Source organism: Petaurus breviceps, unplaced genomic scaffold (genome assembly GCF_028583685.1).
Source record: "Petaurus breviceps papuanus isolate PSGF00001 unplaced genomic scaffold, PetGlider_PUasm1.0 177, whole genome shotgun sequence".
In the NCBI taxonomy this organism is placed as follows: domain Eukaryota; kingdom Metazoa; phylum Chordata; class Mammalia; order Diprotodontia; family Petauridae; genus Petaurus; species Petaurus breviceps.
In genome coordinates, this window is record NW_027185776.1 from 894,203 (window position 1) to 914,878 (window position 20,676).

Sequence of the window (20,676 nt, forward strand, 5' to 3'; positions counted from 1 at the left end):
GGAAAACATGCAGAAAAATATGGTTGTGGCATAAGGAAGGAGTGAGATCAAAAGCTTATAGAATGCCAGAAGCCCTATGCCTATTCATCATGAATATATTCTTAAAGAAAATAATCAAATATCAAAAGTCAGACATGGTGAGCATTAAATAATACCATAAAAAACAAAACTGGTGATATTTTATTTATTTTTTAAAATTAATTTGTTTGTTTCCTTTTAGTTTACAGGATTCAATTCCACAATTCCTTGAGTTTCACATTTTGTCCCCCTCCTTTCCCTCCCTGCCATGGCGGCATATAGTTAAGTACAAGATCTGTAAATACTTTCGCATTATACATTAGTCAGGTTATAAAGACGGAATGTATCAGATGGAATGAAAAATGGTAAAGAGGACATAAAACCAAACAAGAAAAGGAAAAAGATCAGGTATTTTGCTTCCATCTGGATATAAACTCAGTTCTTTCTAGTTCTTTCTCTGGATGCACACATTTCTCTCCATCATGAGTCTTTTGGGATTGACTTATATCACCACATTGCTGAGAAGAGTCCAGTCTATCAAAGTTGGTCATCACACATACATTATGTCTGTAATTGTATACAAATTTCTCCTGGTTCTATTCTTCTCACTCAGCATCAGTTCATATAAGCCTCTCCAGGTAAATATGAAGACTGTCTGATCCTCGTTTCTTATAGCACAATAGTATTCCATAACGCATACACCACAACTTGTTCAGCCATTCCCCAATAGATGGGCACCCCCTTAATTTCTAATTCTTTGCCACCACAAAAAGAGCTGCTATAAACATTTTTGTACATATGGGTCTTCCTCCCACTTCTATGATCTCTTTGGGATATAACCCTAGGAGTGGTATTGCTGGATCAAAGAATATGAAAGTATTTATAGCCCTTTGGCCATAATTCCAGATTGCTCTCCAGAAAGGCTGGATCAGCTCACAACTCCACCAGCAATGCATTAGTGTTTCAATTTGCCCACATCCTCTCCAGCATTGGTCATTTTCCTGTTTGTCATCTTAGCCAATCTGACTGGTGAGATGTGGTACCTCAGAGTTGTTTTGATTTTCATTTCTCTAATCAATAGTGATTTAGAGCATTTCTTCATGTGCTTATAGACATCTTTAATTTCTTTCTCTGAAAATTGCCTGTTCATATCCTTTGACCATTTATCAATTGGGGAATGATTTGTGTTCTTATAAATTTGACTCAATTCTCTGTATATTTTAGAAATGAGTCCTTTGTCAGAGACATAGGTTGTAAAGACGCTTTCCCAATTTCCCACCTCCCTCTTAATCTTGCTACATTGGCTTTGTTTGTACAGAAGCTTTTTAATTTCATGTAGCCAAAATTATCCATTTTACATTTTATAATGTTCTCTAATTCTTGTTTAGTCATAAAGTCTTTCCCTCTCCACAAATCTGACAGGTAAACTATTCCTTGTTTCCCGAGACTGCTTACAGTATCAACCTTTATACCTAGATCATGCACCCATTTAGCCTTGATTTTGGTATATGGTGTTAGATAATGGTCTATGCCCAGTTTCTGCCATACTATATTCCAGTTTTCCCAGCAGTTTTTGTCAAATAGTGAGTTCTTATCCCAAAAACTAGGGTCTTGGGGTTAAAACTGGTGATATTTTAACAGACAGAATATTGTTACTAATATACTAATAATACTAATAAGCCAGAATCGGTCAGCTATCTTTATACACTCAACTCAGAAGAGTAAGAATCAAATGAGTAAGGATAAAAATTAATGCAAAGCTAGAATAAGAAAAATATATGGTGTATAATAAAAACAATTCCACTCCCACCTATTATTAAAAAAGTTGCTGTTGCTAAAAAAAGGGAAATGGATGAAGGAAAGAAAGGGCATTAAAAATTACTATAATTGAGAAGCAGGACCTCCCCACTGCTCTATCTTCCACCTTCCCCAATCCATGTAAAAAGGGGTGTGTGTCCACCTTGCCAGAGCGTGTGGAGACCTCAGAGAGGGCACCCATCTAATACCTCCGGCAGTTGAGAAAACCCCAACGTTTGGGACGAAAGCTTCCCTGTCTGGTGGCAGAGTCCTACTGTGGCAAAAAGCCCAGGGGTCAAGTGACTGAGGGGCAACATGATCAGGCAAAGGAAACAAAGCAGACAGAAGATTCCAACATTATTGTTGGAAATCCTATTTGGGGGACAAAAAGGAGCAAAGAATGGAACAGGAGGAAGACAGTGAAGTCAGAACTCCTGCACCAAAAGCTTCAAAGGAAAATACAAGCTAGTTACAGGCCATAGAGGACCTTAAGAAGCAGATAAGAGAAGTGGAGGAAAAATTGGGAAGTGAAATGAGAACAATGCAAGAAAATTACGAAATGAGAGTCAACAGCCTGACTGAGGAAAATAACACCTTAATAAATGGACTAACTCAAATGGCAAAAGAGGCTCAAAAAGGCAATGAATGCCTTAAAAAGCCAAATTTGCCAGATGGAAAAAGAATCTCAAAAGCTCAATGAGGAGAATCATTCCTTCAGAAATAGACTGGAGCAAATGGAAGCTAATGACTTTATGAGAAATCAAGATGCTGTTAAACAGATCCAAACAAATGAAAGAATAGAAGGCAATGCGAAACATCTCATGGGAAAAACCACTGACCTGGAAAATAGATCCAGGAGAGATAATTTAAAAATTACTGCACTACCTGAAAGCCATGATCAAAGTAAGAACCTAGAAATTATCCTCCAGGAAGTTCTCAAAGAAAACTGCCCAGATGTTTTAGAACCAGAGGTCAAAACAGAGGTTGAAAGAATCCACCAATCACCTCCTGAAAAAGATCCCAAAAAGAAAACTCCTAGGAATATTATAGCCAGGTTCTGGAATTCCCAGATTAAGGAGAGAATTTTACAAGCAGCCAGGAAGAAACAATTTGAATATTGTGGAAACATAATCAGGATAACCCAGGATCTGGCAGCTTCTACACTAAGGGATCGAAGGTCAAAGGAGCTGGGATTAAAACCAAGAGTCACCTACCCAGCAAAACTGAGTATCATGTTTCAGGGGAAAATATGGTCATTCAGTGGAATAGAGGACTTTCAAGCATTCTTGCTGAAAAAATCAGAGTTGAATAGAAAATTTGACATTCAGATACAAGAAGCAAGAGAAGCATGAGAAGGTAAACAGGGAAAAAAAATCATAAGGAATTTATCAAAGTTGAACTATTAACATTCCTACATGGAAAAACAATAATTGTACCTGATGAAACTTTTCTCAGTAGTTGAAGGGAATACACACACACACGTTTATATATGAGGGTATATGGGCATATGAATACATATGTGAATGTGTGTATATGTTTACAGGTATACATGGATAGAGGGCACAGGACCAATTTAAAAGGAAGGGATGATACTTAAAAGGTGAAATTAAGAGGTGAGAGAGGAATATAACAAGAGGAGATGGGGAGAGACAGAATGGGGTAAACTATCTCATAAAGAAGAGGCAAGGGAAAATGGTTACAATGGAGGGAAAGAATAGGAAGGCAAAAGGGAATGGGTCAACCTTATTCCCATTGAATTTGGCTTGAGGAGGGAATGAAATACACACTAAATACAGTATCTCACCCTCTAGGAGAGTAGGGGGGGAAGGGGATGAGAGGGGGGATGATGGAAGGGAGGGCAGGCTGAGGGGGAGGGAAGTTGGAATCACCCACTTTTGAAAAGGAAAGGGATCAAAGTAGAGAATAGAACAAGTGGGAGGTGGGATAGGAGGGAGGGAAATATAGTCAGTCTTTTACAATGTATCTACTATGTTATTGTTTTGCATTAACCACACATGTACAACTTATACTGAACTGCTTATCTTCCCAGTAAGGGTGGGTGACAAGTGAGGAAGGGAATGAATCTGGAATTCAAAGTTTTAAAATCAAATATTCAAACATATATATACATATATATATATACTATTATTAATACTATTTTACATGTAATTGGGAAATAAGATATACAGGCACTGGGGCATAGAGATCCACTGGAAAAGTTGAAAGAGGCATGGGAGAAAATATGGGAGAGGGCAGATGGGAGGAGGGGATATCTTGTAGGACTGCTATTTTGGGGCGGTGCGTAGGGGAAAAACGGGGAGAAAATTTGTGACTCAAAATCTGGAGGAAATGAATGATTTAAATCAGAAGTTAATAAAGCATTTGAAAAAAATAACTATAATTTAGAATACAAATTTAACTGAAGAATATCAACTGTCATGACAAGAAGACCAGAAGATCCCAGAAATTGCCTGGACTGGTAGGCCAGTAAACACTTGATCTCCTTGTTAAGCATAAAGATATGGCAGCCAAAGGTAACATTGGTTTAGAACATGAAATGGTTTGCAAAAGTTATTGATAGTAGAAGATTATAAGCAGCATTGCCTCAAAAGAAAAGGAGAGGGGGAAACAATGGAAAGAAAAAGAATGTTAAAGAAAGCTTAGTGAGAGACCTCATTAAGTAAAATCATCTCAAGGGCATTTAAGAATGAAAATACTGGAATTACAACAAAGAGGTAAAAGATGGAAAAGATCTGCAAACACCATAAAGTCTGTATAGTCACATCATTATCCCTGATGTACTGATAGAGAAAGTGGAAATGGTATTAAAGAAAACAAAGATTGGAAACAGCAAACAGACTAGACGAAGTCAACACAGAATAGAAAGGAATGGTGTAATTTTGAGGGCATTGAGGGAATTGACTGTCAAAGTGTGTAAAAAAGGGGAAGATGGGAAAGAATTGTGGTCCAAATTATTACCTAAAAAAGTCAATCAAGAAATATCAGTAATTATTGACTCTTAGTCTACTTTCCCTTTTATACAGAATTTTTGTGTGACTAATCTGCAGTGCCATTGTGGACATAGTTGATAATGGTTTTAGAAGGGAACAGGCAGAATTTCACAAGCAATATTTCACAGGATAATAACATCTTTACAATCATACAAATGACTAAAAAGTGTAAAAAACATAGGATCACATTGTGTTTTACTATTTATTGATTATTTTAAAAAGGATTTGTTTCAGTAGGACAAAATCTTAACATCCTAAACACTCTCTTCCAACCAGTAGTCTCCCATGCATACATCAAAAGTAAATACCTTAAAATTATACAATATGTTTAAAAGATGTAAAAAACATACCAGTTTTGTTCGGAAAAATCTAATTATTAATATAAAATAAGGCATAAAAGGTGACATATTTGCCACTATGGTCCATATGAGATGCAGGTTGAAGAGGGCTTCCCTATACCTAGGCCCTACAAATGCTCCTCTATGCAGATGAGATTGCATTAACTGGATCAAGCCCTGGAATAGTGAAAAATCTCCTAAATGAGAACCACAATCACTCAAGGGAGGTTGACCTAACTGTTCACATTGTCAAAAACACGTGGATGTAAAATGCCTAGTGTATGGACTATAATATGCAATTGGGTAGACAAACAGTTAATACATCAGTAACTCTCTGTCTGTCTATACTATATGGGACAGACTCTAAAAATGGTTCTATCTATGACAGACTCTGAAAATGGACCACCAGCTGATCCCAGAACTAAAAAGGTAGCAGCCTATAATGTCTTTGGGAAATTGCAGTTTTTCTAATGATACCAAACTTACCCTTGAAACAGAGGCTCATGACAGCGATATTCTTCTAGCAAGATTGTGTGGCCATGAGTCACTGGAATACTATAAGTTCTAAAGAATTCATATTGTGGGGTGGCTAGGTAGTACATTGAGTCTGGTGGTGCACTGGCCCTGGAGTCAGGAGGACCTGAGTTCAAATCCAGCTTCAGATACTTAACGCTCACTAACCATGTGGTCTTGGGCAAGTCATTAACCCCAATTGCCTTGTCTTTCTCCCTCCAAAATACAAACAAACAAAAAAAAGAATTCATAGAGTAGGTCTTTGAAGAACTGAAAGTGAGATATGTGGCAGGCATGAGCAAGCTGTTATAGATCCTGAAAAGGAATGATACAGAAGGGGTATAAAGGATTATATCAGAAAAATATAAGGCTGAAAAAAATAACAATGGGCTGGTTACATATGTAGCAAGAATGAAGACCAAGAGATGTACCTATATACTCCATTGATTCCTAAGAAATGTGAACATAGGGGCGGCCAGGTGGCTCAGCGAGTAAGAGCACCGGTTCCAGTGTTGGGACGACCTGGAGATCGAATCCCGGGCTCAGACACTCAGCACCACACCCCAGAAATAACTGGCCGTGTAACCTTGAGCAAGTTACTTAACCCCAATTGCTTAAAAAAAAAAAAAGAAATGTGAACATAATATGAAGAAGGCCCCTGGAATACACACGAATTTATAGGAAGACATAGTTGAGAGTCAAGTAAATTGAGCAGGCATGGACTGGTAGGCCTGGGTCTGCCTTGCTGGAGGGAATGGCCACATTAGTGAGATCCTACATTCATCAGACTACTGGAGAGGAGGATCCAAATAAGGAGAAAAGAGGACCCACATGGAAGATTTGACATTCATTCCTGATGGAGTCTGACCTTGTTAGATTCATCCCAACCTTTTGGCCTGTTGACCAAAAATTCTTTTTGACTTTTTGTAATCCAAAAATCTGATGGGAATTCCAGCTATGCATTCATCCAAATCGTTGGTAAAAATGTTAAACAACACAAGGTGAAGACATTCCTGCTAGAAACTTCTTTCAAACTGACAATATACCAGTGATGGCTCGTTGTTCTCTTTACCCAATTTCTGACCTGAAGTTCAGAGTTGATGTGGAAGGTACTGATGTAGGGAAGATGACAGATGACCGCTATGTTTACACTCACACACGTTTGTATATGTGTTTGTGTGTGTGTGTCTCTCTAAATACTTGGCAGAGGGCCAAGAGGTGTGGGAAGTTGTAGACAAAAGGAAGGTATCCTACCCCATGAATTTGGCAAGTTCTCAGGTCTGTTACAGAGTTAGGAAGTCATTTGTCTGGAGAACTAAATAGGAGAGTGGGATATCAAAAACTTTGAACTTACCATCTATATGTAGTGAGGTCTTGGGCCAGTTATTCACCTAGATCCTCCCCAGTACACATATATCATATGGCAGTGAGGTGGCATGGAAAGGCACAGTGCTGGACGTGCAGTTAAGAAGATCTGACTTTTAATTCTACCTCAGATACTTAACAGACCTGTGCAACACTGGGCAAGTCATTCTATCTCTCTCAGCCTTAGTTTCCTCATCTGTAAAGTAGGGATAAAAAAACCACCTACCTCATATGGCTATTATGAGAATCAAATGATATTGCATATGCAAAGTTCTTGGCAAATCTCTGAATGCTAAATAAATGCTAGTTATTATTATGAGTTCATAATTTTGGGGGCAGCTAGGTGGCGTAGCGAGTAAAACGCCGGCCCCAGAGTCAGGAGGACCTGAGTTTGGTTCTGGCCTCAGACACTTAACACTCCCCCACACACAAAAACTAGCCATGTAACCTTGGGCAAGTTACTTATCCCCAATTGCCCTCCAAAAGTAAAAAAAAAAAAAAGAATTCATAATTCTGAAAAGTATTATTATAGGTAAGCATAGGAATTTCAAGATTTTCACCTGAATTATCATCTGTAGAGAATGAGAAATAGAGGCAACCCTTATGTGTAAAGGCAAATATCATGAATAGATGAATATTATTCAGATGTTAATAACTCCTTGGATGAATGAAAGGGTTAACAATAATTAGTAGGTAAGAAAGAAACCATAATGAAAGTCTCATATTTTATAATTGGTGAAAATGTACAAGTGTTATTACCAGAAGAACAATTTGTTCAACTCTATATGTAGATGAGGAATAGGATACTTCAGCAGGAACATTTGTTAAAGCAAGAGGTTAAAAATGAAGCAGGGTGGGAGAGTCGTTTAACATAGTAATTGTCTTCTGGGAACATATTTGCCACATGGACAGATCACATTTGTATTCACTCTGCACTGAATTTTAAGAGATACCTGCAAAGCAAACCGATACAATGAAGGAGAAGGTGGAGCTGTTGTCTAGGGTAGATCCTGGCCTGTGGAATTCTAAAGTTTGAGGGGATCTCAAAAATCTAATCTAACACACTCATCCTGTGAGTGGAAATGGATACACAGCAAGGTTTTGTTTGTGACTTGCTAGTTCAGGGTCAGGTTCTGACTCACATTTTTAGGCTCTTTCCACTCAACTACCCTGCTTTCAACATGGTTCCAACGTTGCATCTGAGAAGTGTGTTATGAGAAATGAGAAATCAGGCAATATGTATGATGGAAAGAGGGCTGTACTTGCAGGAATGGTTTGGGTTCTAAGCCTGCCTAAACCAAGCCTTTGTTGTGTGTGGTCATGGCTAAGTCAAATGATCTCTCTTAATCTCATTTTCCTCATCTATAAAATAGATAATGCATATAAGATTAATAATCAGGATATCAATCCTGATAGTATCAATCTAACAGGATTATTATGAAGCTCAATGGAGATAATGTATATAAAGGACTTTGAAAACCTGAAAATACCATGTAAATGTGAGATGTTATTACTATCATTAGGAATAGGCATGATATACACAGCAGAGAACTGGGCAAAGAGAGAATTAGCATCCCTAAAATAGTCCATGTACACTTGAAATAGGGATGGGTCATCCTTGACTAATGAAAGTCAGCCCATGCATGCTGACTGATGAGACCAAACAATCTTATTCTTTATTTATAAAATTATACACAGAATATATAAAATGTGAATATTTTTATCATATTAACTAGAATCACTGCCCTCCAAGATTTATTTTCTAGTGTGGCTATTTGAACTTATAGGTATTGATTCCAATGGTTTAAACAGTAGGGTAAACCATCAAACCTCAAAGATGAGGCTGTAAGTATCACCAAGGCAACAAAATCAGTCCTCTGTGGAATTCATCTTTTATGGGACGAATAGCATGATGAATTCTAATGATGAATATGAAGAATCACAATCAGATGCAGAAAATCACTCAGAGCGTATTACATATGAAAGATTCTTTGAATTTCCCTTTAGTGAAAATGGACATAGGGTCAGTTAAAAAAAAAAAAACTCACAATATCCTTCTCATGCAATTGTGCAACAGAATAACAGATGAAAGTAGGAAGAGAAAGTTGGTGGCAGATCAAATGTTCTTTTTACCACAAAATAAGTAGCAAGGCTCTCTCAGCACAAAGAAGGAGCACCCTTCATAAAAGTAGATAAACCGACAGTTACATTTCATTGTCTTTCAAATTCAAACATCAGGTATTAATGATCCACCACCTGCGTGACTACAAATATTACAATGATCAGCCTCTTTGGTGTTGTGCACACATGCATGTAAAATGAGGCAAATCTGAGATGTGAGTAGCGCCCTGTGCTTGACAAAGCAGAGGAGGCAGTCAGCATAACTCTCTTGATCTTAAGGTCAATATGATTAAATTTATATATGTGTATATATGTATACATTTATATACATATATATGTATATATACGTATGTATATGCACACACACACACACACACACACACACACACATCGTGCTGCATGGGATGGTAACTGAGAAAACTCCTTTGTTTGAGACCAGAGGGGAAAACAGTGTGAAACAAGTCATTATGATTAGACATTGGCAAGAATTGACTGCAGGCAAGGTGTAGACTACAGAGAAGTTGGGCTCTTTGCAAGAGGTACAGATGAATGCTTTGATTTGAAAATGTTATCTTAAATCATCTCCCTTTAGGCTTCTCAGCACTGTAACACTCTTCCATTCAGTGGAACAGAGTTTGTTAGCCCACTGATAACCAAGCTCAAATCAATCCTTTCCCTTAATTTGGTTGTAATCTTTAAAAAAAAAAAAACAAATCAAAAGCTAAGTTCCAAGTTCTTCTCCCCACTAACAGCCCTATTCCAAAAAATGCATTATTTATTTTCACTTTAAAAAACAAGTTCTATTAATCCTTTTTTGTCTTTATAAAATGGCCATTTGTGAGTAAGGGTCCCATCTTTTGCTCAGACCAGAACTAAATTCCTCCCTTGTGATCAAATTAGATAAGCAGAAACAATTGACACAGACTGTTAGACAATGTATGCAACCACCATTCTGCTCCTTTAGTTTCTTGTCTCTCTTCCAAGAAGAGGGAGGGGAAGTCTTATTAGGTGTCTTAGGACTAAGACTAGTTATTACAATCACTCAAAATTCAGCTTCCAATAAAGGGATGATTTAACAGAAAGTGACGGTCTTACTTTTTTCACCACTCCTACCAGTTAAAGGTTTTTCATGTGTACTCTAACCTCCAGTAAATAAACAAATGAGGTTTCCTGAATCTCAGAGCTGTATTATAGTGGTCACTAATCACCTTACTTTGGGAGTAGAGGGCTTTGTGATGCTTTGGTATTTCTATTTTATATCAAAGACCAGAATTAAGCTTCAGTATTCACCATCTGATTGCGGACTGGGGGAAGGGAAAATCAGAAAGGAGGCCTTTTGTACTTTTGCATGTTGTTTCATCACTAGGGAAAAGAAAAAGCAGCCTAGAGCTGTATGCCAACTGTCAGGTGGTGGGGAAAACAGAAATTTCACTGCTTACACTCAGAAAGAGAAAGCTCCCAGGCATTTAGAGGTAAACATATCCTAGCGTAGAGAAAAATACCAGCCCCAAATACTGTAGGGTGCCCATTAAAGAGCTGTGTTAAGAAAGAAGAGCTTACCTCCTGATGACAACCAAGACTAAAATATGAATTAAGCACCTCTAAAAACAGGGGAAAAGTAAGTGATGAGTTTGTGAAAATGCTTGTAGAAACCCATATTATGTTCAGCTCTGGGCACCACAATTTCAGGCACTGACAAGCAGAACTGCATTCAGACAATATGGGAAAGGCCCTCCCAGCCACACCATTCGAGACTCAAAGAACACGATTCATAGGGTAGCAGACTTTGACTTAAAGGTCTACCTATGAGAACCATCCAAAATGGAACAGGCTAATCTGGGAGGTACTAAGTCTAGAATTTTTGAATTTAGAAATAATCTCTAGAATTTTTCAATGAAATGTAGGGATGTTGTGGTGGGAAAAGATGCCTCAGACTCAACATACCACAAATGATTTTAATTACATCCCCCCCATCCCCCCCTGCTTCAAACTACCCTATTTCAGTGAAAGTACCAACATCCTTTTCCAGTCACCCAGGTTCACAACCTCTGAATGATCTACTCTTCAGTGTTCTTTACCCTCTTTAGGCAATCAGTTGCCAAGTTCTGTTGATTCTACCTCCGTAACACCTCACATATGTCCCCTTCCTTTCCATTAACAATGGGCAACATTTAGTCAGTCAGTCAACAAGCAGTAAAAATAAGTACTTACTATGTACCAAAAACTTTAGTTCAGGTCCTTATCACCTCTTATCAGGACTGTTGGTCTACTTGCCTTAACATTCTCACATCAATATATTCTTATGGAATGGAATTGAATGTATAAAACCAGTATGTAAAGGAAAATTAGGGCAGCTAGGTGGTGCAATAGATAGAGTGCTGGACCTGAAGTCAGGAAGACCCATCTTCTTGAGTTCAAATCTGACCTCCGATACTTACTAGCTGAATGACCTTGGCAAGTCACTTAATCCTGTTTGCCTCAGTTTCCTCATCTGTACAATGAGATGGAGAAGGAAATAGCAAATCACTCCAGTATCTTTGCCAAGAAAATCCCAAATGGGGTCATAAAGAATAGGACATAACTGAAATGACTTAAAAATAACAACAAAAAAAAGGAGAGATTTATTGTCTATAAAGGAAAGGGTCACTGAATTCAGTGATAATTAATAATAATTATATAACAAATATTGGTTAAATATTTGCTACGTATAACCAACTGTACTAGGTACTATGGGAGCTAGCAGGCAGTATGTGACATGGTCCCTATGTGCAAAGATCTTGGTCTAGACTCTAGAAGGATACATACATGCAGAAATCCATCATAGGATCACAGAAATTTAGATCTGGAGGGAATCACAGAGATCATCTAGGCCAATGTCTTTCTTTTTACAGATGAGGAAACTGAGGCCCAGGGGCATTGAATGCTCCAGGTTACATAGCTAGTTAGTGGTAGAGCCAGGACTAGCAGCCAGGTCTCCTGACTTCTGTCAACGTTCAATAGGATGTTAGTAGGAGACACAATTAAGGAAGAAGAATAGTGCCAGGTTGTAAAGGGTGTCGGCCATTTGGATGAGTTTATTCTGTTGACAATGTAGATTTGTTGAAGATTTTTGGGCAGAGAAATGACATCAGAAGTCACTATAAACTTTAAAATATAGCTGCTATTGAAAAGAAAAATCTCTTCATTTAAAACCTTAGCGCTGTAGACATAATTGATCTTATCCTTCTAATTCTAGTAGATGAACTCAGTACTGATCCAGTCTGTAGAGAATTTTTCTGTTCTGATAGAATACAAGCTCTTTGAAAGAAACAAAGGCTTCATTTTCGTGTCTGTATGTCCAGGGTCAAGCAAAGTGCCTGGAACCATGGAGGTGCTTACTAAATGATTGTTGATTGACTGACTGATTGGTTGGCTTTGAGCTATCTAACACTTCCTAGCTTCCTAGGAACTTCTGAAGTATATGTAGGTCTTCAAGTAGTGTCTCTGACGCAGAAGTACCCTTCTACACTAGGGCACAACTACTGGTTCTGTCATTGGCAGGTAAGTTTCAAACACTGAAGGAAATTTCTGTCAGGTCTTGAAACCCAAGTGCTAAAAATGTTATAACCTTTTTAGAGGGTTGTTGTGAGCTAACAACTGTTGCCATTCTCTATAACTTCTCAGCATGTGAACCTGGGCACTATATGAGTATTCTAGAGCTCTTACCTGAAAGCTTCAAGCACAATCCTTTCTGGCAACTTGGGAGCCACTTGTTTGAAGGCCTTTTTGAAATCTTCCAAAGTTAAAAATCCACGATCTTATTTAAAACAAAATTTTAAAAAGATTTGAATTATTTGTTCAGCCATAAAGCACTTATTGTATACTAAGAGATTTCTTTTGTATAAAACGTTGCATTGGTAATTTCAACTACAGTATTTGTATCAAGCTTTTGATTGGTGGTAGTGGTGGTGGTGGTGTTCAGTCGTGTCTGACTCTGTGACCCCATGGACTTTGTCAAATTTTGCTACTGTAAGATAAAGGAAGGGAAAAATCCATGGGGATTTCTTGGCAAAAATACTGTAGTGGTTTTGACATTCCCTTTTCCATCAAGTCCCCATTTTATAGATGAGGAACTGAGGCAAATAGGGGTGAAGTGGCTGGCTCAGGATCATACAGCTAGTATCTGAAGATTTGAACTCAGGTCTTCTTGACTCCAGACCACCTAGGTGCCCCTTTATTTAAAGAATAAAAAAGAATTAAAAAAAGACAAATAATGATAATAGCTAGCATTTACATATCACTCCAAATTTTGCCAAATGCTTTCCATGTTATTTTATTTGATCTTTACTACCCTGTGAGGTAGTTGCTGTTCTTATCTTCACTTTACAGATGAGAAAACCAAGTCTTAGAGAGGCTAAGCAATTTGCCCAGGGTCACTCAGCTACTAACTATCTCAGGCAAGATTTGAACTCAGGTTTTCCTGACTCCAGGTTCAGCACTCTATCTACTGAGCCCCGTATCATCTTACAGAAAGTTCAATGTTGTTCCACTGGATGCAACCATACCTGTAGTATAAGGGACACTTATTTATCACTAAACTAAGGTAACTGATTGAGCCAAGAGCATTGAAAAGTTTTCTCTAAGCATAAAAATGCTTTGAGCAAAATACCATTCACTATGTTTCCATAATTGATTACTACATTCTAAGAGGAGCCTTTTAAATAAGTAGTGACAATTTACTCGTCTATTCTTACTGTAAAATGATTTAAGTCATCACTCTCCTCTACTTCCTAGGCATAAGTTTTATTCATCTTGAGTGATAATTAGTGAGACTAAAGTTGGTGTAGTACATAGAGCACTGGGTTTGGAACTAGGAAGACTCATGTGCATGAGTTCAAATCCAGCCTCAGACACTTCTAGTTGTGTGACCCTGGGCAAGTCACTTCATCCTGTTTGCCTTAGTTTCCTCATCTGTAAAATGAGCTGGAAAAGGAAATGGCAAACCACTTTAAAATCTTTGCCAAGAAAACCCCAAATGGCGGTCACAAAGAATCTGAAATGACTGTATAACAAAAGGCATATTTCAGAGGATGCAGCAGAAATGACCTTTTGACTATGACGTCAGTGGCAATATCTACATCCATACTTTGAGAACCTCTAATGTCATGTGTGTGGATACTCCCTTCCCTTTACTGATGCAGATCACAGCCCTTCTGCAATTTGGTAGACAGTCTTTGAAAGTGATTGTGGCTGACTTCGTGATGAATCTCTTTGATTTTACCTCAGCTGGTCCCTGGGCAAGAGAGAAATATAGTCCATCCCTAGAGCTGCAATCCAAACCTTCCTAGCATACATTCATAAATCAAATTCTAAAAGGTATCTGTAAAGCACAGAGAAACAATGAAGAAGATGGCTGGGAACCCAAAGTCACCTCCATACTACAGCATTAGGCAGCCAGGTGACACACTGAATTGGAGTTGTGTGACTCTGGGCCAGTCACTTAACTTCTGTGTACCTCAGTTTCCTCCACAGTAAAATGAGGATGAGAGTATCTATCTCATAGGGTTGTTGTGAGGATCGAATGAAAGAATATTTGTAAAGCACTTACCAGAGTATCTGACACATAATAATCACTTAATAAATGTTTTTTCTTATCTTTTCCCTTCACCCAATAAGGCTGATGTCAGGATAGGCCTTTAGAGGAATTATCACAATGAACTGCCAGAAAATGTTAATTTTTGCTATTGTAAGATAAAGGAAGGAAAAAAAAAACCAAACAAAGCGCTTATTAAGCACCTAATGCATGCCAAGCACTGTGCTAAGCACCTTTACAAATATTATCTCATTTGATCTTCAAAACACCTCTGGGAGATAGGTATTATTCTTATTTCCATTTTAAGTTAAGGAAACTGAAGGTAACTGAAGGAAGAGGTTATATGGCTTGCCCAGGGTACTACTTCTAGCAGGTGTCTGAGGCCAGACTTGAACTCAGGTCCCAGTGTTGTGTCTGCTGCGTCACTTAGCTGCTTCTGGGCAGCTCTAAAAAGAGTTTAGAGATGGACTGAAATTCTTACATATGAAGTAGCTGAGTAGTTCTAGAATTTATGAGTCTTAATAACAAGAACTGTGATTAAATTAAAAGCTGCTTTTAGGATATGAAGTCTTCAGTACATTTTAAGTTTTCTGTATTTTTTTTCTCTCCCTAAGCCAGGCAAAAGCTTTTAGGTTTATTCTTCAGGCTAGGCATGCCTCCTGGCTGCCCAGGGGAAGAAATATCACATCAGTCAGTCCATTTAGCCTTGGAATTGACAGAATGTGGACCTACACTAAGTCCATAAGTAGCAGCAGGCCCTAAAGACCAACGGCCTCTGAATTAAATCTGTCAGAGAGCAGAGACAGTAAAGCTCAGTGGATGTATATGGGCCACAGGGCCATACAAGCAATCATTCAGTAAGACTGTAGGGAAGTCACTAGGAAAAGCTGATGATAAATCAGAAGAAGAACATAAATCAGAAAGAAAGAAATATGACTGAGCAAAACAGAAGTGAGCATTGATAACAGGAGCCACCAGTGTGTAAGTGCCAATGCAATATTCACAGCATTGACAGTGACTATGAATATGCCAGCGTAATTCTGAATCACAAAATATAACAGACTCTCCATATAGAAGACAGAAGCACAATATTTATTCAGACACCAGAAAGCCAAATCCCAACATCAGAAAACTGAATTCATCATAGCAACAAATAAATCTATACACAATTACACTGCAGAAAGCAACACCATCACGAAGACTTCCCACAAACACTCACAAGCCTAGTTGTCTCCTTGCCTGTGTCCTCTGTCTCCCTCTGCTCTAAGTGCTATGACTCCTAACTTCCTCTGAGTTCTGCTCCACCTGTTCAGCAAACTTCTCCCAACACAGGCTCCATGTGATTACATTCGGTCTATCAGGAAAGATCTTCAAATTCCCATTACCATTACATTCGACCCCAAGATCTTTCATGTCCCTTACATAGGTCAATGGAGTTTTAGGGGTAACTGGTGTCAACAGAACTTTACAACAATATAACAGGGATAACAGAAAATAAGCACATAAAACAATATCTTAGGGGGAGTCTTGAGCACAAGCACCCCATCATTCCCTCCTCAAAAGAATGGGGCTCAAAATATAGCTACTTCCTGCTGAAACTGGACACAGAGCTGTCTCTGCTTCAAGAGGTCCCATTCAAGAGGACAGTTCTTTAATTGGCATCCAGAGCTTGGTCAACGCCAGGTCCAAGAGTGACACATCACAGCTGTGGACAGGGAGTGACATCTGGCTTAAGCAATCGGGCATCTGCAGGTGGAGGGTATTAAGCCTGCAGGAAACACATCTAGCAAACAAGTCTAACCTCCAAAAAAAAAAAGAAACAAGGAGACAAGCAGGGTAGAGAGAGGCCCAGCCACACTTCTGGAGTCCATGAACCCATTATCGTCGCCTTATTCACTGTTGTTTACTGTTTTCTAGTCATCACTCTGGCTAATGATATACTTTCTTTAATCTGAGCTACGGCCTGGCCAATTTCCTATTCTTCCTGCAGGTATGATGAACTTGAATATAATATTCATGAGGATCAGTAGGAGAAATTCTTACTTGCCTGCTCAGTCTAAGCCCCTTTTCTTGGTACATTTTGTTTAGTTCATTAGTTGGAATGCTTTGTATAATTCATTAGTTGGAATTCCATCTATTCTTCAAATCTACCCCTGCTCTCAGTAGAGCAGTAAACAATTATTTTCTTGTCATTCTATTCTGTCTTTGAATCTACTGGTTATTTAATCTTCTTGCTTGAGGAAATGTATTTTTTCCCATTCCCCTAAGTCACCCCACTGTGAAATCTTATCCAGCCTCCAAAAGAGGGTACCCTATCTCCCCAATTAGTAGAGTCAGAATTAGGTGCTTATAAGAAAGAAGAGCCATCTTCACTTGATATTTCTATGAGAAACTGCTAAGGGAATATTATGATAAGCATCGGCATTTTTGACCATGTCTTCATTGCCTATCTGTCTTCATTACCTCTTCCTTTAAACTCTCATACAGTTCCTAAGTAAATACCGGGGTCTATCTCCACTAGGCCACACAGAATCAGTGGAATACATTTTATCGCATCCTTTAGCAGCTAAAGCTAACAAATTAGTTCCATTGTTATCTCCTTGCATATGACGATCCCTAAAAGCTTGCTATACAAAATGATTCTGACTAATACCTATACATTTCAAGCAATCCACACTATCTACCAATATTCCTCTGGTCCCTTCATCATTGATTCTCACCATCCAAGACACTAACAATTCTCTTATCCTTTGAGTGAATCGACTTACTATATCAGTGACCTCTTGCTGAATGAAATCCTCAATTATCTCCCTGAAAACTGTGTTTCCCCCTGGTTCTCCTGTTTTCTTCTCAGTAGGGGAGGAACTTCTGCCTGAGAAGCCTCATCTAACATTGTTTCATCTCCTTCCCATACATTACTCTGAGAGTCATCAAGGTAACTAGGCTCAGCCTGTGCAAGGATTGCCTGCACATTCCTTTTGTTAGTTATTTTCTTCTTTTTCTGAGCCAAACCCACAATAGCCCTCTCTTCTGTTACCTGAAACTCTTCAGCTTGTTCTTCTAAAGGAGAGCCTGAATGCTGTGGCACAGGACATTTCTCATGCAAATTAGCATGGTTTGTACTTGAAAATGTTTTAAATGTAGCTCCTTTTCTTACTTAGCTATAAAATAATGATACATGAGTAAAAACCAACAAACCATGGTAGGGACCAGGGTATTAACTTAAGATTCAGTGCCACTGAAGACCCCTGTACTTGATCTATGGGGTCCCTCCAATGACTCAAGGGAGTCCAAATGACCATACTTTGGCTACTCCCAATCAATGAGGTAGTTTAAGAAACCTCTGAAATACCTGAGAACCTAGCAATATCTGGGCTCAGAGAAGAGGAAAGGACTGAGCATGGACATTCTTACTTATCTTTCACATGAAAGTCCCAAGCCAAACTCCTAACATAATCTCATGGCAATCCTTTCCCTTTTCTACCCCAACCTAGGTTACAATTCAGGTCAAGTTTTATTTTCTTTTAATATGTTCTTACTTATAATTCCACCTATGATAAATGTGAAGCACTTAAGGGATAGTGATCTTAAAAGTCATATATTAGAGATCACTATAAATGCACAAGAAGAAAAATTCTAGAAACAATATTTAAAACAACCAATTCCAGGAGTATTCTACCCAAGTATATTTCATTATGTAAACAATGAAATAAAAAATATATGTATTTTTAACTAGGATGATTTAAAACACTTACATTGCCTGTCAAAAGCTGTGAAAATCTGTCTTATTTCATTCTGATAGAGTTGGGCTGCCTTCTTTTTCTCCATGAGTTTTATAAACTCTTCAAGGCATATACCTGGAAATCAAAAGAAAGATGATTTCTCTCTTTTAAGAAAAGTATGTATGACAGTTAACATTTATATAATACTTACTATATATATGCAGGTACTTCATAAATATCATTTCATTTGATCCTCACAACAGCCCTGGGAGATATGTGCTATTATTATCCCTATTTTACAGATGAGAAAATTGAGGCAAAGAGATTAAGCCATGTGCCTACGGTCACACAGCTAGGAAATGACTAAGGCCAGATTTGAACACAAGTCTTTCTAACTCCATGACCAGGGGTCTATCCTCTGTACCATCTAAATGTCCCTATGTATAAGTGAAGACATTTTCAAAGGACTTAAATTGGTTAAAAAGAATGTTGTACCCAAAGATTTATAAAACTGAGGATTACCTTAAATATGCCTGGCACCAGACATGAATAAGAGGAAAATGCTCCCCTTGGGGGTGTACTTCTTTTAGGGAATTGGGTAATAAACTGATCCCTTTCCAAAAGTGTGTGTGTGTGTGTGTACTTCATTCACTGCTGAAAATTCAATAAACAGGCGCAGGCACCATTTCTGAAATACGGTCTCAACTTTTCTTACTTTGCTTTCTTGTACTACTTTCTCGATCTTTTTTTTTTTCCTTCCTGGATATCATTACAGTATTTTTTCTGCACCTGGGAGATGAGGTCAAACTAGTTTTTCAAAAGTCAATATCAATGGCACACCACAGATAAAGGTGGAGAGAACATGATATAAACTTTAGAACTGGCTCCATCCCCAGGACTAAATAAACCCCATGGTATGTTCTACTGCCATAGGCCTGGATTCATGTGACTGTCATAATGAAATAGCCATGTTGGATAGTATAAAGTGGAATACTGTGGTTTTTGGTGGCTATTAAAATGAGCTCTAATGTGATGTTTGTAGGGGGTTTTAATGGCAATGGTAGAATTTTAAAAAATGTTTCATATTAAAATAATGTAGTTGCTTATAAGTTAATTTTTTTCATAATCACAGACTTTTCAGGTTTGAATGGACCTCAAAAACTCCCCAGTGTAACATGTAACTGAATAAGAATCACTTCTACAGTACGTCCAACAAGATTTCGCTTGAAGACCTCTCATTAGAGGGAATCTATTTTTCCTCCAGGTAGTGCATTCCACTTTTAGATAGTTATAATTGTCAGTCTTTCCTTATAGTAAGCCAAAATGTGTCTCTACTGTGTTCAACTTCCACCCACTAATCCTAGTTTTGACCTCTGGGACAAAACAGAACAAACTGAATGAATATTTGAAAGCAATGATCATGCCTTCAATAAGCCTTAACATCTCAAAAAATTCCTTCAACCAATGTTCATATGGCATGATCTTGGGGCTCTCCACCATTTTGATTGTCCTCCTCTAGACACATTCCATCTTATCCCTGTTCTTCTCAATGTGTGGCATCCAAAACTGAAGAGAAGACTCCACATGTATCTAACCAGGACAGAATATGGCAGCATTGTACACTCCTTATTCCTGGATGCTACTTAGCCTGGATACATTACCTTTTGGGGTTGCTATTGTACACTGTTGCATGATGTTGGATTTGCAATTTTCTGGATAGACATGCCTCTCTCACATTACATTTGTGAGAACTGTAAGACTTATAATTGTGAAACTTCATAATCTCCAATATTTCATTTTGTCTTATTAGATTTGACTCCAATGTTGTAGGGTATTGAGATCTTTTTGGATCCTGATTCTATCACATAATTTGTTTGCCTTCTATAGTTTTAGACAATTCACAAATTTAATAAGCATATGTAGCAGCAAGCACCCCAAGCGTCCTCAGGGTTTGCAGCTACCACAGGTTCTTGGATCTGCTTTGTTAAAGGAAAGCAACTCAAAATGGGTTAACAAGCTTACTTTAATCAGTCAGACATATATCATTTACCTTATTCAGGAGAAAAGGTCAGCATCCTGAATCTCAAAGTATACAGGCATAATTATCAAGACAGAAACATCAAGTAGACAGATTTCCAAACTGTCCAACCATTACATCCATACCCAGTCAACATCTGGGTTTCCACATTCTGGGTTTTTCAAAGCCGGGGGACTCTCAA

The 20,676-nt window shown here is 38.2% G+C and overlaps 1 protein-coding gene across 8 annotated transcripts in view; it reads right to left on the bottom strand.

The window, feature by feature from the left end:
• Positions 1-20,676, bottom strand: part of EFCAB11 (EF-hand calcium binding domain 11) — a 203,544-nt gene that overhangs the window by 146,751 nt on the left and 36,117 nt on the right. For 5 of the 8 annotated variants that reach the window (XM_069085979.1, XM_069085977.1, XM_069085980.1 and 2 more), the window contains exons 4-5: positions 18,491-18,592; positions 12,869-12,959 (exon numbers count right to left, since the gene is read on the bottom strand). In XM_069085979.1, the coding sequence (XP_068942080.1) occupies positions 12,869-12,959; positions 18,491-18,592 (193 nt within the window). Of the gene's footprint in view, positions 1-11,601; positions 11,655-12,868; positions 12,960-18,490; positions 18,593-20,676 lie in introns of all 8 variants that reach the window. The other 3 variants (XM_069085983.1, XM_069085976.1, XM_069085982.1) reach the window with 2 other exon arrangements.